The sequence below is a fragment of the Chanos chanos genome, chromosome 2 (assembly GCF_902362185.1).
Source record: "Chanos chanos chromosome 2, fChaCha1.1, whole genome shotgun sequence".
NCBI classification, from domain to species: domain Eukaryota; kingdom Metazoa; phylum Chordata; class Actinopteri; order Gonorynchiformes; family Chanidae; genus Chanos; species Chanos chanos.
In genome coordinates this window covers 46,969,095-46,996,184 of record NC_044496.1, presented here as the reverse complement: position 1 = coordinate 46,996,184, position 27,090 = coordinate 46,969,095, and the positions used below count along the sequence as shown (strand labels likewise).

General features: G+C 39.1%; 1 protein-coding gene across 1 annotated transcript in view; it reads left to right on the top strand.

The window, feature by feature from the left end:
• The first annotated feature begins 1,359 nt into the window (after nt 1–1,359).
• Nucleotides 1,360–27,090, top strand: part of gfra4b (GDNF family receptor alpha 4b) — a 49,575-nt gene continuing 23,844 nt past the window's right edge. The window contains exon 1 of the mRNA XM_030765459.1: nt 1,360–1,501. Coding sequence (XP_030621319.1) covers nt 1,360–1,501 — 142 coding nt within the window. The remainder of the gene's footprint in view (nt 1,502–27,090) is intronic.

Below are 27,090 nucleotides of genomic sequence, written 5' to 3'. Positions count from 1 at the left end.
TATGGCTTACATCTCCTTCCATCAAAAGCACTGTCAATCCAGGCTATATTCATATCCAGGGTGTCAAGTCAACTTAGAAGAATGTTCCCTCTGGGTCACATGCAGTGTCACTGCATGTGCAACATAAACATATCCTGAGGGAGTCCCACTTGGATCTGTGCTGGTGAACCTCATCAACAACATCTTCAATGGAGCACTGCACCAGGTCTACAGCTCGAGCACTGGGGAAGATTGCCTCTGGCATTTGATCTCAATAGAATCAAACTGATGGGACAAAGCCTTAATCTTTATGTTCTTAGATCTGGATCAATAATAGGGAGTGAAGTTAAACTGTGTAAAGAATACTGCGAAACTCGCCTGATGTGAGTTCAGTTGTTTAGCATCTCTGATATAGCTTCTTGTGGTCATTTTTTTGTGATTAGTCTACACATAGTCTACAACCAGGGCCTCCATTCTCCTAAGGCTAATAACATGGTAATTAATTCTCTGCTGCCCACATTGTAGTTTTGCTTAGTTGGTGTTAAACACTAAGAGAAAAAAAACACACTGATTAAGTTTATTACTGTTCTGCAATCTCTGAAACTGACTGGCTCAGAAGCATTTGTCTCCACAATGAACAGGAGAGAAGGATTGGGATGTGATAGATTTGAGCAAATGACTTTAACTTTAACTGCTCAAAAGCATCCTCCGCCTCAGCCGTCCACTGAATATGAGTTTGTAAACATTTCATTAAATCAGTGAAAGGGGGCATGATGGTACTGAAATCTAACATAGAAATTGGCGAGACCTACTACTGTTTTAGAGAAGTGGGTCTTGGCCATTCAGGGATTACTTTAAACTTCTCTGTGTCCATCTGGATGCCCTTGGAAGATATGACATATCCTAGAAAGGAGATTAGGGAGACATGGAATTCCTATTTCCCAAGTTTAACAAACAGGCATCACTAGATCTTCATTGTGTCCATTACAAATCCTTAAAACAGTCTCCCATTCGTCCCCCTCTCTAAATCTTCCCAGATTATAGGAAATCCTCAGATCCAACTTGGTAAAGATTCTGGTACTTTCCAAAGTTCAAAGGCTGTTGGCTTTAATGGCATATGGTACCTGCTCTTACTGCGATCTTATTTAAACCCCAGTTGTCAACACATGGATGAAAACTTCCATCTTTCTTGCTCACAAAAAGATCCCAGAGTTAGCAGGTGAAGTTGAAGAGTAAGTGAATCCAGTTTTCAGGACATCCTGGATGTAATCCTGCTGTGCTGCTGTCTCTAGAGCCGACAACGAATAGATTCAACATTAGGATAGAAGCTTGCTGTTTACAAAAAAAACCTTGCTTAAATCATAATACTCCAGAGGCAGAATGCTTAAATCAGTGTATGAATCAGGGGGAGCAGAACTTCAACTTATGGACAGGAGCACAACAGGATCAGATTTGAGCATCATCTTCAAAAGATTTGAGGAAGGGAAGGAGGAACTCACACATGCAGGACCCCACCGCACCAGTGAGAGAGAACCGAATTCAAAATCTTTTGCATTCAGCAGGATTGACATCATGCCTCTGCGGATGAGAAAACTGGGGTTCTTTAGAAAATTGGACCTGACTGCATTTGGAGGCAAGAGATTGTACAGCTGTGATTCCTAGGTGATTATAGGATGTAATTCAATAACTGTCTTGGTCAGCTGTCGTACTGGACCCATAAGCAGTAGTAATTGTTTTTAAGGTGAAACAACAAGTAGGAATTCTTGCTGAGTAAGAGCTTTTTGAAGAAGGTTAAATTCTGCTGTATTTATATTGTATGGCTCTGTCTTGCCATCATAGTAGACTTGGGTTCAATTCGTTTGCAAGTACACAGAGTGTGAATTAAGTTGCAGAATTAACACTGAGATGCAATCAATACTAATTTACTGACTAATATCTGTACAAAAAGGATTCCAAGACAGAGCACTGAGTTGAAAAACAGAGAAATCTTAGATAGTCAGACAGTTAGAAACAAATATAGCAAATAACAAATAAATAGTGACTAAATGAGGTGGAACTTGTAAGTCTGATATTATCCTCCAGCTCTGTCTGGTGGTCAGACAGAGATGTTTTGGGATGAGTGGATTCTTCATGGCTGGGGCCTGGTCATCCAAATACTTCAATACTTATTTGATCCAGGCCTGGGAGGTTCTAGTAGCACCTCTAATCAGTGGTACAGGCAAGTTGTGAACAGAGTAAACAGGCTTTGAGCTGGGCCCATGAAAAATTTCATTTTTTTCCTGCCTGTTGGGTGAACAGTAAAGGTACTCGTTTTCCCCACTCATTAGATACATGTGTGGGTGCACAGCATTACACTGTGGGAGGAAAAAAAATAAAAATTAAAATTAATTATGTGCTTGATTTGTGAGGAAAACTTTCTCAGCTTGGAGCTGTGAACATATGGAAACAATTTCAGTTAAACTGTCAGAATCAGTTTCAAAAATGAGCACCATGATTGCCTCAGAGGAGCAGGTATAATATAGGCTCTGAGTGACAGAGTGCTTCTGTCCAGTGGAATGGAAGAATGGTTGTTCGCCGTGAAACAGTCTCGATCAAAATAAACAGAATGGAGGGAAAGATTCCACTAATAAATGCCCTTCAATTTAAAAGCACTGCTTCATGGTTAGACTGAGTGGTTTAATTTTCTGGAAAGTTCAACAAACCATTTCCCTTGTTCCCAGGTAAAATGGCAGAAATTTGTTAAACAAGATTCTGTCACAAAATATTTCTTAACAGCTTTAGAGACTCAGAACAAGAATTGAACCCTGTTCAAAGTGTGTTAAAAACAACATACATTTTCAAATTGCATTTTTAACATAATCCCTTTGTTAGTTTTGCTTTCATTTCCAAAGGCTGATTTAATGCTTGATCTTTCTAAAATGCACACATGAAATATTGGGTACACATTTGGTATTCTACTCACTCACAAGTGGCTTTAGACCATTAGAAATATGTTGACATTTGCCAAAGTTGTCCAACCCTATCCTATTTTGAGACAGACACAATGAAATTAAGCCATGCAAGTTTCTGTGAGAGGGAAGTCAAGTGTTCCTGCACAGACTTCAGACACAGAGAGCGGCTATAGGAGACCTCACTGAGGCGCTAATGTCAGCTGAGTCATGTGATTTAAATATAGTTTAACAGACACATTTAGCATTCATTTCTGTCTTATTATGTAGGTCTGTAATTTATTACAACATCTCCCTTGTTGAATGAGGTTAATACTTTTTTTTTTTTTTTCTTACTTGGCATTTTATCGCTGGCGATAACAAAAAGGGTGAACAGTGTGCAATTATGTTTCAGTGACGCTGGAGGTCAGAATATTTGGTTGGCCAAAAAGATATTCCACCAAGATAAGACATTTTTTCCAGTTTCAAGGGCGTGCTTCGTATCCTGGGGCTAGCTATTTGATGAGCTAAACATTACACAAAAGGTCATATTCACAAAGCCATTATTTCAGAAATTGGGCGAATACCATCCAAATCAAATTGAAAACCGCAGCATGACAGTCCTTTCAGACTCACTGATGTTTTAAATGACCAAATTTGATGCAGTTCAACAGTTCACACTCTACTGGGCAGTACTAACACCGTCAGTTCGTACATTCATAATAAATTTTAATAAACGAGTGTCAGCTTTATCTTGATTGTTCAGGTTTTACTACTAAATCTACTTTTGATGTAGTAACAGTACAAAATCATGTGATAGGCATTACATTTTGATTGAGGTAAGTCATGAATATTCAGAGTGGTCCACACTCGTAGGGAAACAATAGAGTCACCAAATTAGCATACTGTAAAAGACATATTTAAACTCCATTGAATGAGTTCATTAGGGGAAGACACACACACACACACTCACAGAGAGAGAGAGAGAGAGAGAGAGAGAGACAGAGAGAGACAGAGAGAGAGACGGAGAGAGTGAAAGAGAATATTGTGGAACTAATGGCTATGAGATGAAAGGACTACTTCCTACCCCATAGTGCCATGCAGTGGATTTTCCTCTGTCTCCTAAATTAATATCCTCTGTCTCAGTCCTTATTTGCTGGTGATTAATTGGTTTTGGTGATCCAGATTCAGTAGTATTTAGTCATCTTAATTAGTACTACTTTGTGGTCACGTTTATTTTCTTAGAAGCACAGGAACATTCTATAGTAATGTAGCAGATGAAAGAACACACACTGATACGACTACTTGAAAGGGACTCTGAGGGAAGAGCTATGAAATTTTATCTGACTGATGCCTCATTCATTACCTGTAGGCAGCTAGAACTTGTAGACTAATTAGTAGCTAAAGACAGGATAACTGACTTTTGAGAACAGCAACAGAAACATAATAATTATAAATGTGTTGATACTGTTATTGAGGTAAACTGATGCACACTCAAGACTTGCAGTAAGAAGGGAAAACAGAGGGTTTTACTGGGGAACTAGATGCAATTTGCTGTTCCAGCGTAGACATAAAGGCCTGATTCTTTGGTAATCTGATTCTACTATGGTTCCCTTTTGTGTGTGGTAGTCCACTTTTCAGATGCTCTATTTTGATTTGTATCTGCCTGTTTCATGAATTTCTCCTCTGTCTCTCCTCTGCTTGATCACAGTTTTGTTGGACCTGTGGTAATTTATACATCCTGTCAAACTAATGGAAATGTCCCAGAGTGGCCCCAAGGTCCACTGGGAACTGACCTCCTCCAAGATCAATGAAGGGTTTGTCTTTTTTTTTTTTTTTTCACTGTTGAAAGCATACATGTCCCTCGCTGGTGAAATACAGTGTGAGTGTACTGTCATAAAAACAAAAAAGGACAACTAACTAGTTCATGGTTTACCCTCTTTGTCCCCTGCAGTCACACATTATCCAGCTCAGGACTAGCTTGGGAGGTTTATGCCATTAAATCCCAAGCTACACGCTGTTCTTCCGGAACTTTCTGACTCCACTGATTACACATCAAAGGGTCTCATGTGTGAAAGGCTCTCATAGGGCCCCTTCTGTTCTGTATTTGATACATAAACAACACAGGACACTCAATTTCTTGTTTTCAAGCTGATTTTTTTGAATGAAATTGAGTATAATCTACATCATAAAGAAAAACAGGATTAAGCTTCAAGAAGCTCCTGTTTTCTGGCGTCATGTTTGAGGATATTATTGTTGAATCAAGCAGAGGATTCAAAATAGTTTGTGAACTGACAAATATACAGTTTTTCTTTGCAGGCTGCACATGCTGTTGTGCTCAAAAATAAATTGAGTTGTCAGAGTGGAGTGTGTCAAGCATATTTTCTCTGAAAATCTCTTGGGTTTTCAGACACCAAGCAATGACTGACTTGTTTTTTCTTCATTCTTTTCTTTGTAATTTTTTTTTCTGCTTGAAAGTCACTCGATTGCTAATCACACGGTGGCCTTTAAGAAAGCATGGTTAGTCGTCATTATCATCTTTTAATCACAAAGAAATCTTTTCACACCATGAAGCATGATTACACAAAAAGGTGTACAAGGTAAATGGTATATAGCTAAGTTTAGATACTACTCTTCAGACACCAGATGCCCATGTGTAGTGTGTGTGAGGTATGCATGTTAAGCACAGTGTAATCTTTTTAAATGGCTATATGGAAAAAACATTCAAATCCTATTACAACAGCTTTTACATATAAACATATGGTTTCATGTTAGCTCTGAAGTTCATTAGAGACGTTCCACTAACAGTTTAGTTTCAAAGCCAAGTGAGAATTTTGGGGGAAATTTTATATCTACTGTATGTGACATTTGTCTCTATGTCTGTATGGCCTCTATCATATCATGAATGGTTTTGGAAAGCATCTACTCCCCTTTTAAACTGGATTCATGCAGCCCCACAGAAGTATGTTCTGTATCTACATGTCACACCTAAATGAATCTTCACAATATGATATATCTAGATATATTCACTATACTATATATTCAGAAACTGGCATGCTTCTCTAAACTCTTTCACTTTGAACATTTCAAAAACTTTTTGAGGGGCGAACTTCAACACTGGAAATGTGATTAAAGCTTGCACTTGGTGCTCGAATCCAATGATCAAATCCTGCACACAGCACCGTAAAACAGCAAAAATCCTGAGGAGACATTTAGCATTCATTTAACATAAACCTGTTTAGTGTGACTCAGGAAAAAGCAGCCCTAAGTGACAGATGCCTATGTTTAATACAGAGGAAGTTCTTGGAGCTCTTTGTAGGTTTCTGTTGCTCGAGGCCATCTGAAATCCAGTGCTTTGCTGGCTCCCCAAATAACAGTAAAATCCCCTTCTCCATGTGAGATGTTTCCTGCACTCTTCTTCCCCAGGGAGGAGGTATAAAATGTACCTCATTACTTAGCGCGCTGAGGTTCATCAGGAGAGGTATGCTCCACTGCTAAAGGAAACACAAACTGGTGTGTAACTGCAGACTCCCCCTCGGGGGCCAAATGGTCTCTGCACAGGTCACTCTCTCTCCACCAAATGTTGAACTTTAGGGCCATATGGAGTCTTTGGAAAGTGAGTCTAATTAAATGGGCCATGAGGAGCCTTTGTGTTGTGCTGATGTGGGGAGATAATATTAGTCTTAATTTCCCCCCACCTTTTTGTTTATTTGTTTTGGGTTTTGAGGATATTATTCTTGTACAGTCATATTGTGCCTTTATTTCTAAAAGTCTTACTATGTCCATATGGTCAAATGGTAAATTCCTCTTAACAAATAGAGAGAAGAGTTTTGATACATGGACACTATTTGTCAAACCAAAAGTATTCCCCATTGGTGTTTGTGGGCTAGCAATTCCAGCAACGCCAAGAAAATATTGCAGGAGTTTTGCCATGAAACCCTATTTGTTCTTTTCAAGCATGACCACTAGCTAAGTCAATCCAGAAAAAATACACAAAGCATGCACTGACACAGCTCCAGAGTGTTTGTGTGAGAGGTTCACAGTATCCAAGGACACGGAGGGGAATCCAAGAGCCCTTCAAAAGACGCAGCTCTGCGGGGATTGCTGGCAGATCACTGGTTTGGATAGCTTGAACCCCTTCCTAAGCGCACACCAGCGCACTTACACAGGAAACAACTGAATTATAGATGCAGAAACAGGAAACACCTCCTCCTCATTTGCTGTCACTCAAGTCCTGACCTTTAACCTGATCAATTAGCTCAGCTTAAAGGCAGACTGCAGGGTCTCCAAAGTAGCTCAGTAAGTATCTCTGTAATTTACAACGGACACATGGACCCCTCTGGTTGGACCCTGCATTGTGGGTGGTCAGTGCTGGGGTAGGGGAACACTAATTCAGACTAATATATGCACCATGAGTCATAAAAAGATTTAATTAGATTTCCATGTGGGTTAATTATTAACTTTATTTTTCTACATGGTGGTCAGACATTACATGTTCAACTGGGCATTTTTCCTGTACGCTTCCAATAATAAATAAATGTGTCAGGTGACTAACACAGACTTTTATTGTACAAATTGTTTACAGTGCAATAATAATAATAACCCTGAAATATCGATAAATCTTTGTGGGCAATGAGTGAGTGGGCTCTCTCATTTCTATTCCTGCTGTTCTTTCAGTCAGTGCACCCGTGGAACCTGACACTTGTTTTTCTTTTTCTTTCTTTCTTTCTTTCTTTCTTTTTTTTTTTTTACTGCAAGTAGGATCCAGGAATCAGCTCATCAATGCTATATCCCTCTATCTCTCCACGATACATCCGGAGGTCAAATCCTCAGCAGATTCGGGGAACAAACCCAGAACTCCTCCCATTCCTTTCCTCTTGTTCACCAGAGACCATGGTCTCCATAGCCGTGGGTGAGGAAACAAAAGGGACTGTTAGCTGGTATTAATCTCTTGAATTTACAGTGTTCAAAGTTTTACTTCTATAATCAGAATTCTACTTGCTGACCACTGTTTTCTGAGGGTTAGAGGGCTTATTGTGATATTGAGAATACAGAAACAAAGAACTGCACTTTCAACATATTGTATAAAAGCTGAAAGGAGAAACAGGTTTGACTAGCGTAAATATAGCAAGGTATTCTACATGTGGTTAAGTAGTTCACAGAATACAAAAGATAAAAGCAAACATCGCAATGATTTACTCCTCCGTCAAATGGCTTGTAGAAACACAGGATTCATATTTCTGTGTTAAGCAGGGGCAACAGCCAAACAAGGAGAGCGAAAAAGCAGATGAGACTGAATACAGAAATTCATGCAGAGATGAGCATAAGACACAAACCTGAGACCTTGCCCACTGTATTGATACAGATCTAGTAGCCAGCAATAGTCAGCAATAAACAAACAATAAAGGAATATACTACAATATAAAAAAAACAATGAAATACAGCCCCTTCACATGGCTAGTCACTTAGAGCGCATAGGGAAAGCAATGAACCACTGAAGATGACTAGGATTAAATGTATGCAAAAATTAATGCCTAGATACGAAGGGGGAAAAAAACTCACCAAGGGACATAAAAATCAAAAATGAATAAAAGAGCAGTCAACAGCATGATATAATAACTGCAGTGATAATAATAGAATGTGTTTCAGGTGCTAATGGTAGGAGCCAGCGCTCTTCAGAGTGTGTTTTCTTCAATTAATAATTTATATAAACACAAGCTTTCTAAAAAGTTTGAGGTAAATTTTTCACTGCATCCTCTCAGGGCAGAGCGAATTGCCTTGCCACAGGGAATGAGTCTAGGACAATCCTGGACAAACAGTTAAGCTAAACACCCTCCAACTTTAACAATTTAATGAGAGCTATTCTCACCCCAACTAATGGACATTTCATAATCATCCCAATCAGCTTTGATTGCGAGAATATAATATGCGGCCATTTTCTCTGATCAGTCTGCTTGATTGAGGTTATAGGAGTAGGACACCCATGTGAACAAATTCTTTGAGCTCAAACGTTAATTAGGTTAGTTCATGCTCATGGCAAGTCTTCCTTGTTTGACATTGCTTTGAAAAGTTTTATATGCTGAAGCCAGGTACAACATACAACATGACTTACTCTAACCAAATCACCAAATAACTTCATTTTAAAGTAGTGAACTAAATCGACAGCTGGACACCCTTCCTCATGCTGCCGTTTTTTAAACATAGAGTAAAATTAAAGGTGCATCAAATTAAAAGCTTGTAATGGTTTTTAAATGGGTTGAAATAGATGTCTATTTTTGTAAAATCTAATAATTGCAGTTTTTGTGAACATTCTCTTAGAGGAGGACATTAAAATGCAGGATGAGATGATTCAGGAATATTCAAGGTCAGATTTCTCTTCAAGTGTAGAATTTTTATACGTAATTTCTCTTCATTTTTGTACAAGTACTTTCAAAGATGGGTTTGTGAATCACGCCTTTACATTTTAGAATACTGATTATTCTTAATTCTCAACAAAGGAAGATTTGAATGGATATTGTGGTCATCTATCTATCTATCTATCTATCTATCTATCTATCTATCTATCTATCTATCTCCATCCATTGGTCAATCGATCAATATATCAGTTACCACAATATCCGTTGAAATGTCACTGACTCCTTTATATTCCTATACAATGCATTAGTCACACTGATCATTTCAGCATAACAAGATAGTAAATATTCTATTTAAGTATTCAAGGTTTCCTCTGGAAGACTGTTTCTTTGTTCTGTCTGATCTGCACTGAATGCAATTGGGTGCCATCATCCTGTAACATTTCATACACACACAATTACATATGGGTTCATTTAAATAAAGGCTCAGCAAGCATATTGGACTATTATTTACAATTATTCCCAGTCCAAAACAAAACAAAACAAACCAAAACAAACAAACATAAAAACTGACATAAAGACTATTCCACTGGATGATTATAAACCTCATCACAGCACTCTGTCTAGGCTTTGGCTTCTATACTCACATTTAAGGGTTTGATCCACCTTCAAAATCATATCTTCTGCCTCCATATAATTGTCCTTAAGCATGGTGTAATTTTTTACTCATTCATCTGTCAAGTGAATGGACAGAACATTTTTCTTTTTGGGCCTATCACATAATATTATGTTAACCCCTATGATGTGAAATACTGACGTTCAGTTATCTATTTATCTTTATGGTAACAAAGACACTTTAATGGCTTCTTCGATATTTAATGGTCTTAGTTATGTGGGGGTTGGAATAAAAAGAGTACGCCGAATTGTAAAATCAATGTAGCATTGAAAGGACCCTCTGCAAACGTATGGAGTCGTGGATAGAAACAAGGTGAGAACACTTATCAGTCCTAAGGCAAAAGCTCAAGCTCATCAAAACAAGCATGCAACATGCAGTATGTATGTGTGCCGGAGTTCATGGATGCCATGCTTAATATTTGAAAAGTGAAATCCAAATAAGAGGTTTGTGAGAAATGATTCTTTTTTTTTTTATCAGAGGTGTCTGTAGGCATACTGAAAAGCAACTCTTCATTCGCTCTCTTTCTGCGGTCCTTACAAACTGGCGGACTCATTATAAAATGCAAATAGGTCTCTCCTCTTAAGTCAAAGGCAGTTTCCTCACAGACGGTCAGTCTCAACTCTATTAGAGACAGTGATCTGACCGCAAAGACAATGAGAAAATTGAGCTGAGATTACAGTGTCTGTATTACAGTGATCAGTTAAAATAAAGAAATACATCAACTGATTCTTAATGAATATATATAAACTCACATGCTTGGTGAGCTCAGGTGACTTTTGTGCACAATTGAACTATTTTACCCTGCAACGACAAGAAAACTCAGAGGTTGTGTTTTTGTCATTAAAATTGTCCCTCTGATCTTTTGAACTGTCTATTGGTGCATTCACAGTTTTGTTACGTTAACAGAATTTATTGTATTTTGCCAGCCCTGTCCTGAGGCTTATTAAACAAAGAGTTTAACTGGCATGTGAAACTGGGTAACTGCTAGAATTGTGGAATGAGTTATAAGAATTGAGACACAAAAAAGGAAATCCTACAGTCATTAATTTCCATCACACACACGCACACACACACAAAAACAACTACGATTCAAGTAATTGGTTTTCATCCCCAGCAAACTCATTAGGAAATCACACTTCTTTCAGGGCTGTTGCTCTGTTACTCAAAGTTGTCCAGTTCAGCAGTTCTCCCCTCTGACCTTTGACCGGGGAAGCTGCTTTCCCTTAATTTAGGTAATTGCATACTCTCCACAGGCCAAACCAACAGTCCCACACCCACCTTCATCCCGTCCTCCACCCTCCCACTTTGACACAGCTGTGAACCCAATTCCAGGTCAGGGCACATGTTCCAGACTGATCAGCATGATGCCCGGAGAGACCTCCTATATAACCTGAGATCTGTTTCGGTAACAGGGTGAACATTTTACAACACAAAGAATCTCATTTTCATGAGATCAGGGTCATGCCCCTGGTGTGACTTGGATATCCATAAAACCCCTCAGATAAGTTATAGATGTTAAAATACACTTGTGTTGACTCAGGTGCCATCCCATTATTTTGGGTCACTTGGGACGGGAGATCAGTGATAGATGTTACAGATCAGCCATTTTATCTTCTCTAAATAACCACAAAGACAGACAGAGCTGCACTAGAGTGAGAGAGGAGGGAGAGAAGAAAAGATTTTATGAATGTAGCATACGATATTGTCCCTGAAACCTGATCTTCATGATGTTTCTCAGAGTAGCAATTAATCTCTCCTTTAAAGGGGTAAAAATGACTGAAACCTGAGGTGTCACAAGAAGAGAAGGAAAACTGCTTTAGATGAGCTCTGTGAGAGTCCACACAGAGACAGATATAATACTGAGATACGTGATAAGTCTATTATATTTTACATCTGCACTTCAGATGAGGCAGAGAGAGAGAGAGAGAGAGAGAGAGAGAGAGAGAGATTTATTCTTTAGTGAGGAGCTGAGCGAGTCTCTTTACTTAGATCCTAGATTTTTTTTTTTTCTTTAGTGATCTGAGGGACTATATCATAAGGTACAGGTTCAAAGAGTAGGTTAATTAGCTGTAGTGGTCCGAGTCAGTCTGTGCATGTGAGTATGTATGCATATGGTTGTGGGTGTGTGCATATGTGCATGTGTGTGAATGTCTGTATTGTGCTTTAAATACATGTAAAGACAGACAGATCCAAGCTGTAACCAAATCAGCCCACACAGTGACTATGACATGTACCATCTGTTGTCATGGGAAGTGGAAAAGAGATTGCGTATATGGAAATCCCCTAAGGAACCTCTCATAATTTGAATGGTGGCAGGTGTTTAATTCCTCCCTTCTTACTGTTGTTCAGGCACCTAAACTCTGGAATTATAAAATAAATCTCAAAGCTTTCCTGCCACTAAGTAGAGGAAAAGAAACAGATGCTCTGTATTCCACATCCAGGCACATTGGCAGTCTGTTTTTGGATTTTGGAAAGAAAATACTCATACATGGGGTGAAAACAGAGAAAAACAACTGGTGAGCACCTGGTGCAGCTGGTGAATGGTGGCCCCTGCTACTCAGTTAAACACTTCATTAAGTGAAAACCGTCCATACAATGTTGCATGCACACAGAAGCACACAACTCCTCTCTCTCGCACACACAGTATTATATACTATATAATCTGTATGTATTAGCTTTGGCTAACTTTGTCAAATAATGTTGTGAGATGGCAAAACAGTGCCAGCTTCTCTTTTTTAATGTAATGGCAACATGTATTAAATGCATTTCCTTAAAGATCAAGACATAGCCTATTTCCCACAGTTCAGTGCACCCCCCCACACTCACACTCAAACACACACACACACACCCCGCCGGTGTGTGAGTGTGTGTGTGTGTGTGTGTATGTGTGTGTGTGTGTGTGTACATGTGCGTGTGTGTGTGTGTGTGTGTGTGTGTGTAAATTATCCATTACAATAACATGACTGCCGTGGGATGTAAAAGGAGAGCAGACCTTTAGAACATGCCAAGTATGCAGAAATGAAATGGGGTGCTGAAAAACTAGTGCCCACACTCAGGTTCATGCATATAATGTATACTTTTAAAGTGCTTTTCAGTATAATAAATACAATTACAACGGTATAGTGTGTCTACTGTTGTTTGTAGTAGACAGAGAGTATTTCCTTATTGTGTTTATTTCTTATTGATCAAGAAATTCCAATATAAACAGAAGATAAAGTGTTATATAAGAAAACTGAAACATTCTTTATTGTTCATATTCTTTGTAAAGAGCATTGTTATATTCATTCATCGTTATATAGTCCACATATGCATTATTTCTTATATGGCTGCAATCGCTATTAAAGGACAACCATTATGAATTAGGGACGATTTTTGGTTTTGCTCTAGTCAAACCAAACATTTGTACACATGCATTATATTTCCACCATAAAAACAAATATCATGACTTTTGCTTACTACTTCACAAATACCTTAACCAATCAATGATGTCATTACTGCTTTCTTTGCTAAACTGTGTACCGTTTATAGCTCTGTGACACAGTTACCACAGCGTTCTGTGTCTTTCTTTGAAAACTGAGGTTGAGGTCTGTTCCAGTGCATTTACATGCATCATTTTTCCTCTGGAGCAGACTTTAAGAAGGTGACCCAGGTCACTGTGGGTCATCTGGTTCAACACTGACAGAAGAGAGACAGCGCCCAAGCTCAACCCAGTACTAATTCTCACCTCCCCCACCACTGCTACACAAACAGTTGCTTTCCCTCAAGCCCTCAGAGACACTTTTATGCTTCCCCACAACATCTTGAGTTGATTTCAATTATACATTCAATTACATATTACAAGTATGAGCTTTACAGACTGTTCCCAAAGGCTCGTCACCATTTTTTTAAAAAAAAAAAAACTTCGTTATATGTGCTTTGTACCAATTTAACCACGCTGCAAGTGTTTACCACCCATTTGTGACTGTAATTTGCACTTTTTTTTTAAACTGGCGTGAGATCAATGTTTTAATTTCTTTTTTAGTGTGCTGTTCTTGTGTTTTTCACTACACTGTTTTACTAAGAGATGTATAATCACCTTAATTTCCAAAGTATAAGTGTAGCTTCCATTCAGTGATTACCATGCACAACCCCTCACCAAAACCAAAGCGATTACGTGACCAATATTTAAAAACAAAACCATAAAAACAGGTCTTCGTGTGTTCTTTTAAGTCCGGTTAGAATCAACCCACTGAGCCTGAGTTTACAACACAATGTTCAGAATGATTATTTTCAATTTAGATGTGATTACAGACATTCATCTCTGCTCTGTTTCCTCTCCCTGTCTGTTTCAACCCTTATTTTCATGTTTGACACTACTTTGACGCTGTCTCTGACAATTTGTCTAATGTTCACAATCTTTCAGACCCTTTCCCCTAAAACCCGATCCGACACTCAACTACTCCACAGCGGTCTCCCTGCAGGCACCTCCCAGTCTGGACTGAACAACCTCTAGTGCATTATCTTTGTCTAGATATTCCGAATAGGAAACTAGCAGCTGGAGTTGAACTGTCATCATCTACCAAAGCATGCGAACAGCCAAGGACTCGAGGAAAAGAGCGATCATCCGGTCATCCCTTTGAAGACAGAGGACCTGTTGGATTCAAACTCTCTCAGAAATGCAATTTCAATATCGAAGTTATCAAATTAAATCACTTACTCAGACATATTTGGTAATGCTAACTTGTGCATGTAACTTCACATACACCCAGTAAACTTTGAAAAAAGAGTGAATTGTTCAATCAGAAAAAGTCAATCCACTACCACATAAAGTTGTACTGTAAGGGCAAGTGAGTGTTCTATTCACAGATTTTTCCTCTGGTTGATCAGTAATGACCCTACACATGTTATCAGAGTATGGTCATGTGTTTCAGGTGGTCAAAGACAAAATCTCTGTACCAGAAACCAATGCAGGGAAAAAGCATAAAGGCATGAACTAAAAGGAAAAATGTGGTCTATCTATATTTGTCTAGCTAACTTACAGCTGTGGTACTCAGGCTCATAAAAAGTAACCACTGTCCAGTTGTCAGCTCATTTTTCATAGTGATTCTCTGTAATATGAAATAGATACATCAAATATGAGAGAAATATTTTGAGAGAGCACAATCAGTAATCTAGACCTGTGGTAACTGAGGCCAGATGTTGTGGTCTGGCTAGTAGATCCTGGCTAAAAGGAGAGAAATACATCCAAACATCTTCTTCATGCAGCTCAGACTGGAGTTTCAACGAGTTTCATAATATCTTGGCATTACAATATTTCAGGTCATCTAATCACACTGAGTAGCCTATCCATCAGTTCAAGCTATTACAACAATCAAAACACTCACACTCATACCACTGAAGAAAAACGCAATTTTATCTTCAGACCTCTCCCTCCTGAAACTCAGTCAATTGCTATAACTGCTCTTCACCACCGATCTAATTGAAAAAGTAAATATATTGATAGTTTAAACATACCAAGAATTAAAATATTGCTTTTAATCCCCTATCCTGTTTCTTGTAACCTATGCGAATTGTTGAACGTTACTGGTTACATAATCTGCCGTTAAAATAATCCATATTCAGGACATTGCTTGTGTGTGTGTGGGTGTGTGTGTGTGTGTGTGTGTGTGTGCGCGCGCGCGCGCGTGTGCCTGATCAAAAGTTATTGTGCATCTGTCGTATTTCACCAATGTCTAACAGCCTTGGTAGGAAGGTCAGTGAGTCTCTGTGGCAAATTTCGTACGCTTCGCGTTAAAATCAACATTAAGGTCAATTAGAAAAGTCCAGCATATTTACCGGGATAACCCTCAGTGAGAAAGAACAGCTGGAGTCACTTTTGTCACCGTCCGCCAAAACATGTGGCAGCCGTGGAAGCTTTTTAAGGGCTAAAATTACCATCAGGGTCATCTGGAGAATATTCTTTAAAACGTTTCTTGAACCCAATATATTATGCAAGCCACACTCTAGCAGCAATCAGCTCTCATGCCGCAAATGTAGTCAAACGTCTTAAAAGTTTGTGGTGAGGGCCGTCGATAAAAGAATACCCCATGCAAAGCAATGTCCGTCATAATTTCGAAAGAATATTGGTGTTAGTGACATAAAATGAATTCTGATAATAAGTCTGACACCTCAGAGCTCACAGCCCACAAAGCGTCAACGAGTAGTAAAATATACCGTTCAGCCTTCCAAACGTGAAAAAAGAAATAAAAGAATAAAAGAACAGTAATGAATGATAATCTGACATATTACTGCCATTTGTACCCAAAGGCTGTATGGACTTTTTACCTACTGGGCTGTACAATGAGCTGTATGTTATGTTATTAGCATAGCCTATATGTGCTTTCATCTCTCTCTCTCTCTCTCTCCCTCCCTCCCGCTCTCTCTCTCTCTCTCTCTCTCTCTCTCTCTCTCTTTCTCTCTGTCGTTCCCGACAATTCCCAATTCCCTCAGCGGAATTTGAAGGGGACGCGCGTGGACACTTGTGCTCACTGAATTCATTTTCTCTCACGCTTGCATTGCGCACAGTCGGTGGGGACAGTGGCTTTTCCATCATCGGAGCCACACTGGAACCCACTTCACAACGAAACCTACTGCTAGCGGAGAACTTTAAACCGTCATTCATTGCAAAGACTTTTGCATCTGTTTCTTACCATTTGTATACTACTCCATCTACTGAGCTAATTTGACCCAAAAAATCACCAAAAACTCAAAATCCATTGCGTTTAACCCCTTTTGCATCATATTTTGCTATGTGCTCTACAACGTTTGTTCCACGTTAATTTCCGAGACTCTGTAGAGCGTATTTTGCCAACATTTGGATCCATATCCTCTCAAAATCTCGAAACATGGACCTGTGGGGAATTTACCTTATTCGTTGCATATTTGTCGGTGAGTAACTGATTCAAATGTTTCGCTTATGCTTTTAAAGTTCTCTTAATTACGTGCTGTTATTTAATTGAACAATGTAGTTACCCGGTTTAACCATCAGAGAGTCGCAAAGAAAAATTATGAATATGCAGTTCCATATTCGGTACTCTGCAGAAAAAAAAAATCTGTCTCGTACCATTCATAGGAAGAAGCTGAAAAGAGCTGTTGATAAACTGAAGTCCAAGTTCAGATATTCCGCACTCCGTACTGATTATTGTTTTACGCAAAGAAAAGTCTGCCAAAAATTTCAGACTGTCGACGTTTTTTGCTGACTGTACTTTGTGAACACTTGTAACTTTTAAATCACTTGTACCCATGATACTTGTTTATTAAGCCAAACACTTGCTTGTTTACGTAATGACATTTCTATACGAATTTCACAAATAATAGTAGGTTTACAAGTATTTTTTTATAAAGAGTCAGCTAATCCTAGTAGAGCGTTTTTCTCACGCGAGTCGTAAACCATGTTCACTACTATGGGTCATGAATTGTAGAAACGCTGGAGTCGAAGATTGATGGTTTTCTTGTATAGCATGGGCTGCGATTAAATAATACTTTACTTGAAGCAGGAACGCGGCTTTGTCCTTTCTGACATGTCTCCATTACTTTGAACTCCAGGAAGCTGTCCCTCAGTCAGACGAAACCTTTGCGTGAAAACCTAAAACATTTCTTCAAAACAGATGGAGGGTGTCAAGTGAGAGTAGAACGATTTTGCCTCATTAAATGTGGTCTTTAACTTATCATGGTCAGATGAGACAGGATAAGACATTTGTGGCTTGTTTTGTTTGGTTAAATGTCTTGCATTGCTCCTGAAGGGAACTGTGTATATGGCAGGCTATGAGGTTATATAGAGGGAGGGGGAAAGACTATAAGCCCCCTGCCCTCAGATAGCAATACCATCAGAATTGTGGCCTTTAAAACAGGAAAAGAAACAAAGAGCAACCAGAGTTTAAGATGAACAATGTTAACTGTATAATAGAAGTACTGCATGCATTTTTTAAGACATACACACAGCATTGGGATGTTATCATAGAGCATATAAAGGTTATACAATGTCTTTTACTGCATTAGTCTATATTACTTGATCTATTTGGTATGATCTAATAATGAAATCGTGGTCTCAAAGTAGTTTGCTTAGCCTAATTCGTGCTTAACTGTTTGGACAATAACATAGATAACAGTAAAGTAGTATCTACTGTGCACCAGTTAAATATTTTCTCATCCAACATTTGATATAAATCAGTCTGAGCTGTGGAGATGCACCTAAAATACCTGTTGTGTAAGTGGCTTTCAGACATTGATTTTTTTCTCTTACATTAAAATCAGAGAACCAAGTTCAGTTTCTGATTTGTATCATCATTATTTTATGATTTCCTTTCGTGATAGCACTTTTAATCAAACGAAATACTACCCTTCCATGAATGGGTTCTAAATGCTCCTGTTTGGAGATGTGCTGCGTGGAACCTAAAGACATAGACCATATCCCCTCAAAGAAAGACCAGTGTTTGCTTTACCGTATCAAGGTTGGAACACGGCTATAAATCTCCAGAAGGAGGCTGTCCACCATATAACCCCCAAGAAAGGGCCTCTCACCATTGTAATTTAAAGGTGTATCAAGACATTATCAATATTAAAGTAGTACTGACCACTGACAAAAGAAAAGGGGCTTTTTTCCTTGTTTCAAAAACTCTAGTCCAACAGTTGAGTTCTTCACTGGACTATTTCTCTAGTCCTAAAGTTCTCAGTGTGTGCAAATCGTAATGCAGACCAGACCTACAAGAGAGGGTGCTGTAAAAAGACTCCACAGCTGGATCATTTCACTTACTTTCTCAGGTATGCTAAGCTTAACGTCATTATCCTGGACGGGATCGGCTTCCACTTCCTCAGCAATCAGCTAAGGACATGATCGATTAGTGCTGCAAGAAGTCAGTGAGTTAAAACAGCAACATCCCCCAGTACTACGCTATGGGTATCCATTAGCCCAGATGTGAATCGCGCATGTTCATACTGGGCTTGCTGTTTACAGGATTATATTATTATCATTACTGACATGGCTGTGACATTACAATTGATCGCCCTTCCTTTCAGCAAGCTCTATCATCCCATCTTCAGTCTTTCTGCCCTATGCACATTTCACAACACAAGACTGTCGTGCTTTAGTTGCAGTAAGATTACCTTTTAAAATACAGGGTGTTCCACCATTAAGCTACTCTTACAGAGAATTTCACTCACTGAGAGGCAGAGAACAATGGGGAATAAAAACTGGCTAATTGCTGAGGACACAGTTTTGAATGAGCTTGTGGGGAAGTGCAGTAGTTTGTGGGGCAAAAATGGCAGCTGAAAGGAGCTGTATATATTTGCATTCAGTGAGGCATCATTAAAAAAATGAAAGGTTGGACTGGCCTCATAAAATTCAGATGTGATGTGGCCCTTTATAATGTAGTGCATTGCTGCATTTGCTATTATTAAGAGTTGCTTATTTCTCCTTTCAGTTGCTCACATGGATTCATCCCCCTCACAAACTTTTCTTCAAATCATGGAACAGCATGACTGGATTATTATGTAGAACAACAGTCTTGCATTTAGAACACAATATTCATATCCGGTGAATCACATAGTGATGACATTTTCACAGCGGACCACCTGCTGATTTCAAACTCTTCTTTAAACAACACAGGGATTAAAGCCCAGAAAAAAAAAAAAAAAAAAAAGTAACTTTTGTTCAATGCCAAGAGCCCCGTTCATCCTGTGGTTTAGAACAATGTATTCAGCGTGCTGAGGGTCTTCCAGTCGGATGCCTTATCTGGAGCATAGGAGCCGATGGAGGGCAGTCCTGAAATATAGCTTTTATTCAGATAAGTTTCATTTTGCTAATTCTGCATGACATTGTTCAGCCCAGAATATACAGACTATGCATTGATTTTATCTGCTTGACAAATGTGCACCAAGGTTCAATATGACAAATCTGCATAGTAGTAAAGCAATACAGAATTGAATGTGATTGCATACTGTAGTTTTCTCTCTCTTTTTTTAAATTATTTATGGCCGTATTAGTACCTTTATAGTCTCTCACAGATATAGCAGAGGCATTTCATCAGAAAAAAGACACCCAGCTGTACGTCTAAAGTGACTGCATTGAATATTAATATTCTTTCTGAATAGGCAAAGAAATGATCCCCTGATAGCACCCTGTTCAAGAATCGTTCTTAGTTTTGAAATGAGTGATAACTGCTCAGCACTGACTGAGATGTCTTTCAGAAGGTTATCATTCAATTTAAACCTGAAAATTAACTTTTTTTTTTTTTTTACATTTCTAAAAAATAGCCCTGTATTCATAACAAATACCTGATCCGTGGCATATTTATAGAATCTTAGCTGTCTAAACTTCATTAAAATACAGGAAACAGTGATAGTGGTTTATTTTGGCTTTTGCAATAGCTTCGTCGTTAGCTACTGAGACTGATAAACCATGAAAAAGAGAAAGTTGTGCCATCTCCAAGCGTATTGTGACAGCTCTTGTGAAGGATTTCTCATGGATCACATCAGTGGCTGTGCTCACTCATGTGAAACAGCTTATCTCCGATGGCACACTCCTCTAATGCAAGAGGAATGATACAACCATTACAGCTACGTTAAGTGCTCAGGTTGTTCCTCTGAGGCAATATTATCCAGCCTTGATAACAGAGATGCAAGAAATCTGCAAGGATTTAAGCTATTGACCTCCAGCTGTTGGCATCCATTCTGTTGATTGTTATAACACTTGTGTGATATCAGTCTTTTCAGAAATATATATATATATGTATACATACGTAAATACATACATACATATATACATATATACACACACATACGTGTGTGTGTGTGGGTGTATGTATGTATGTATTTTATTTTCATCTTAATGCCTTTATTTCTTTAGTTTTGTGTCGTTGATTTGGTGGTTTTCAAAGTTTGAAAAAAGCTCTGATTCCTGATTTTAAAGAATGTTAATGTATTCTTTTAAACATTTGCCCTGCCTTTGTGAATGCCCCTGTCTTGATTTAGCATTCCGGACCTCTGGCTCAGATCTGCTGGTGGGGTCAATTCTAGATTGAACAGAATTGGAATGTATTGTTTGCACTGGCAGGGAGGTGAAGTAAAAAGCTACAGAGACAGAATGTGCTGTAATGTGGTCTACCTGCATTGGTGCTTTAGTTCTCTTGTCAGATTCAGACACTTTAAAGGTGTCCCTGTGTCTAATTACAGATGCCTAAAACCTTGCAGTTGAGTAGAGCTCTTTGCCATCCATCTGATGTCAGTCAGTTTGATGGCTTTGACCTTTCAGTCTGACATTATTCGATACTCCACATAATCATCTGCCTACAATATTAAACCATAATAGCCCCAAACAGTACATAATGTAAGGATTTAGATGGAGTCACAGTTGAGAACTCAAAGGCTCCTCGGTCAGGATTAATCTTAGTGGCAGGTCATTTAAAATGGCTTCCTGAGCGCTGGACTGGAAATTAGCCGCCAGGCTGAAAGAGTACATGAACAAAGTAAGGATATTTGCCAGGGATGAAAGTTAAACCCCTTTTCTACCAGTCGTATTCAGAAATTTAAGATGGCTTCAGGGCTGGAAGAGCCTGTTGTCCTCTAAGGGCCAAACAGAGGTTCATTAGTCGAGCAACTGTTGACTATTGCCATGGAAGGGAAAGAGAGAAGGGACATGACAGAGTGAGAGAGTGTTTTCTGATGGATAGAAGCAGTTCTTTTGTGGTAAATCTTCAAATGGGGGGCTTTAGCTGTTCCACTGAACAAGTGCCATTTTTACAGGAACAAAACAGCCATGTCTGGCAACAGTACAGTGGGTCTGTATGCGCACAGTTGACACCAGGGCGCTTAAGATGCCTCAGTATTCTCAGTAGGATGCATGGGTTTATGCAAGGAATCAAGAACTTATTCCAAACATGGTTTTCCGGCTATGGCCAAAGTAACAGGACCCAATGTATTTTCAAATGTTGTTTTTCATCCTATTGAGCATCAAGGAATTTCACTATCTACAAAACAGCTTCACCTGGAGCGAACTGTTGCATCCTCTACAGGGTTCAGTCTCATCAATTAGTTACAGCTGAAAATATAACACCTTGTACACAAAGATTGTGAGCAAATGATCTCTTAAATTAGGCATCAGACTCTGGCCGTTTCATTGATGGGAGTAAGCAGTGATGAGACTAGGGTGATGCTTTCAACTCACTGACCTTTTCACTGCCTTTAGTCAGTGAAGTTTATTTTTGTTGACTGATTCTGACTTTATTGCTAAAATCTTGGAGAAGTGTTGTGTATTTGGATCCCTTTAAGACTTTCTCAACTGCAAGTTAAAGTCGCCTACTTCAGCGCATTGTGATTCTATAGGACTTGAGATAGCTTGACTGTCTGAATCCCTCTCAGCTTGATTGATGCATTTTTTAAACCAAAAACAACAGATAACCACAGACTGTGTCAGAGCACACTACTGTTTTTCTCTGTTCGCATGGAACTGCACGACACATGCCAAAACCTGGGTGAGAATTAAGGTTTACAGGTTGAGAGAGAGGAGGCAGGTACTGGGTAGACCTCAGCTTCTCAACAGAGACTTTGGAAAAGTGGAGAACACAGGGAAACGCTAAAAGGGTGATACTGGTTAAGCAGTGATGGATGCTGCTGTCTTATTTCATTGTGGTTGCAAAACTCGTGCTCATGACAAGTGGGATGAATGAGTGTCTAGCACAGAGCAGGTCCTGTACCCAAGCCTATGCATGTATTATTTCCTTTATTATCACTGTCTTTCATAAACAGTAATGTGGGTTTAGTATCTGTGGCATTTCATTATAACAAGCTACTCAAATGTTTGCTTATATTGGAAGGTGGCGTAAATTACACAGCAATTGCATTGCCAAATAAAACAGCAGTCTTATCACAAAATGCAGGCCACAGTGCACAACTCTAAGAGTTGTTGCCTGTGGCAGAAGAGCTATGTAGCAACCAGCGTTTAATGAAGTAACTTTTAATTAATTAAATCAGTTTTCTGAGTCAGATACAACGTCTATGTGGAGAAGCTTCATAGTCAGCGGCTCTTGGCAGCACAATGTATCATTCTTTTAACCTGAGATCTAGCACCAGGCCTAGTTCATGAAGAAATGTGTCACAATGTGTCCAAAGCACACTGAGGTTTTTTTTTTTTTTTAAACCTGAAGACCTGTTTGGCTTGATTCCAGGGGCATTTGAACAGGGTCATGATGCAGAAAATCCAGAAGGGATCAAAAAAAAGAAAGAGAGAGAGGGGGAAAGAAAATGACATGAATGTTGAGAGAGAGAGAGAGTTGGGTATCAAAAGCAAGGAAGAGAGAAGATATTGAAATCTAATCTTTGACCCTGTAATACAGAGATGATGGAGGTCTGAGGCCGCTAGGCACTGCCTGATTTGCCAGTGTTCCAGGAAAGGAAACAAACCATTACCAGGGCAGCAGACAGGAACGGGCTGGAGGGCTGCTGTCTCACTGAGCTGTTGTGGATTTACAGCATCTGCTGTGTTCAAGAGAAGATGCCAACCCTGTTCAACACTGCCTGATTAATTATGGCAGCCTTTAGAGTACACGAGGGCACCTTGCTAATTCGATGCATACTGCAATACCATTCTCTCATGTACAACATTTTGACACCTCTAATTCTCTTCTTAATCACTGCGTAGTGGGGTAGACAGTATATGTACGTATTTTTGGTCTATCTATCATGACTTTATCACACAGTGGCTATACACACAGACGTGTTTTTATATGGTTAAAGTTGAAGACCAACAACGTTGGCTTTGAATTGTCATGGCACAAGAAAGGGCAAAGACTTCCTGTGCTATTTACCTACATTCAGGTGGCTGTAAAGTCTCCTAAAACCTGGTGATTTGCTTCCAATTCTGTATTTATGCATATGAAAATACAGAGGACCACCAAGGAATGCTGAAATTCACTGTAGTGATGTATAGCCATGCCAGCAGATTATAAGGTTCTGCATCTGTGATTATTTGGGGGCCTCTGGTTTTACCACACTTCCTTCAGCTTGTTAGAACCAAATGAAATGAGGCGAGGGAAGTTCACTAAGTATTTAACATGTTTGTGTCAGAGATGGTATAAGGATTGGGCTCCATGCCAAAGATCTCTCTCTGGGGAGTGATCACTCCATATTAGGCTTATTTACTTTGTCTCTTGTCTAGAGTCAAGGGGAATTAGCTCTGATTTTAAGTTAAGCAGTCAAACGAAAGTGGAAGGATTGCTTAGCTGTAATGTAGATACTCAGGAGGGTCGACCTTTACGCTAATGAATTTTCTGAGAATTGGGGTTACCGATAAAAGCAGCTTTTACTGAAGTGGCAGCGGTAACAGTGGGTATGGCTTGAACATGCCTCGAACCCTTTTTTCAAATATGTGATCCGATGAGATCCATCTTGGCAGAAACAGCAATATGTGTGAAATGAAATATGGCATGTGAGAGAGTAAGAATAAGGCTAGTATAATGAGACAGTCATATCTGCTAAATCATTAACTCTTTATAACGTAACAGTTAAGGTAGACAAGAATAATCAGTGCACATTTGGTTTATTTGGGCTGAAAGTCTATTACATGCTGTAAAACTTCATCTCAAAGCCTGTTCGTGCCAGAAAAGAACCAGTGACAGCTCCATATGTTTTTATGAGAACTAGGGAGGTCTATCTGGAGAAGAGTGCATTCAGTTAAGCAAGCTGCTGGCCCACATTACCTGCCTGGATGGACATACAGATGCACTTGAGCTCTGTGATTAAGTCAAGCAGTGTGTTTTCTTCAGACAGTCAACATATGGCTTAGTGCAGTGTGCTGTACTAAAACTACACTGAGAAAAAAGTTCACCTCCATTCTCCTTTTGCTTGCATGTTCTCTGGATATAGCACAGCTATCTCTCTCCAGAAGAGTGACAAAGTGCTTCCATTAGGACATGTCTCTCTGGGAGTCTCCCATCCTTAAATAAACAAGGGGCGGATTTGGCATCTCTGCTACTGATGTGAGAGCTAGCAGGGAAAGTGCCGACAGTGGATCATATATTATTTCACTGCTCCTGGGTGGTGAGCAGGGGAGAGTGATAGCATCTTCTGTTCTCCACACCCTCTTCTTATTCTCTCCCCAGTAAGATAGCATTTATCCCACAGTATGTTCTACTATTTAAGTAAATGCTAGGTAACAGAATCATTTATATGTAGGCCTAATAGTTTATGTAATTTATTAAATGATCAGCTCATAAGCTGTACTGTGAGACTTTGTTCTCTGTGGCTGTCTTTTTCTGTGTGTGCTCACCTCTGCAGATTTACACAGTCATAATCAGTACAAGGCCATGCACTGCAGTGGTTTTGTCCCTACAGGGAAAAAATGAGCTGGCCTTGATAACCCTTATACCGTGAGACTGTGAAATTACCAGACATTAAATCATTACTATGATAGTAAATAAATAAACTGAACAATCAGCTGAAAGTGTACACTCATTTAGAAGCCATTTTTAAGCTCAAAGAGTAAACTTGATTTTTTTTTTCATTATATGTCGACAAACATTTTTTTTAACAATCAGATGCACTTGACATTATGATACAGGCGAGCAGATGCAGACACACTCACAGAAAGACACGTAGACGCATGAGAGTTATGTATCATGTTACCAATAACACGCAACACTGATTACCTCATACACACTCTCATATACACACACACACACGCATACACGCATGACCCAACTGTGACCTTAATCACTCAGCAGCACTGGCAGATCACTCAGAGGCAATGCGGTGGAGGGACCTCTTATAAAAGAGCTTTCAGACGCTGGCCTACTGTCTCAGCAGCGTTCATTTAACTGTCGTCTTTTCATGACGTAAAACATCCTGCACTCTCATTCAGGCACTGCGTGAGCTACTATATAATTAGCCGGGGCCCTGAATGTTTTTACACATCTTACCACAACTTGCCTAAAACATGCTCAAAGTGTTTATGAATCCATTCATCAACTCATAATAAAAGTTTCTGACATGTTCTGATTATAGGCTCAGGAATGACGTGATTGAATTCTTTTCATTGTCTGTTTGAAACATGAAGGTAGGCTTGGTGCTACAGCTGATAATCATTAGTTGGCAGAAACAGAAAATTGCCGTTCAGATGTTTCCATTCCAAAACAAATGGCTGTATGCATTCATTCTCATTAAGTCTGCTTTATTCAAATATACATAATGTAAATCACAGACCATTCACCTTGACTGTAATTAACATCTATCATTATGCTCCCTCATTAGAGATCAATTCATGTTTGCATATCAGATATGCAGGGAGTTCTAGGTTTGAGAAAGTGAGAGAGAAGAGAGGGGTAGAGAATCAATCCAAAATTGTTGATGGGCTGTTTCATTCAGTTTTATAAAAACAGTGTTCTTTCACTGTGCAATCAGAGAATTTCAAATTGCATGACCATTATTATGAGTAATCAAGCTACATTATCTGGCCATATTTGTCCAATGATGTTACTTGCAGAAAACAAATGACCTTTAAAACTGGATGCAATAAAGTTTTTCTCTAAATGAGCTGCAACCAGATAAAGATGGCTCATTGCACGGAATAACATGAACTCAGATCATGGTTGAAATGCCATGTAAGCAGATGGTTACAGTCACATTTTCATGTCATGAATCACCTTTGCAAAATTTAAATAAAGAAAGGAGATGCTTCTCTACCCTTTCCTCTGACCATTTGACCCAATTATAGAAATCAGAGATTGAATGGCTTATATATAAAATATGATCAAATTGAATATTTCTGAAGGAAAAAATTTCCAAATGAAACTTTTGTATCATATTCTGTCCATGCTTCCTGTCCTTGTAATTCTCAAGCCTTCAATTCTCTTCAGATTTCTGGTGGTGGTTTTGACCTTTTGGCGACAAGCTCTAATGCAGCAAATCGTGATAAACCCTGAAGAATGTGTGTAATTGAAGCAGAGTGCAGATTGCCACACTGTCCAGGGGGATATGTATGTGGGACAAATAATACGCTTAAGGCTCCCTCACCTGACCTTACCACAGTAGCTCCTGTTTCTCTACCTCTCTTGTTTAGCACTTTATTTACACGTCTGCAATTTGTTCCGATCGTGTCCTTGCAGAACTGGTTTTCATTCTAAGCAAACTCATGAGACTCTCTTTCCGA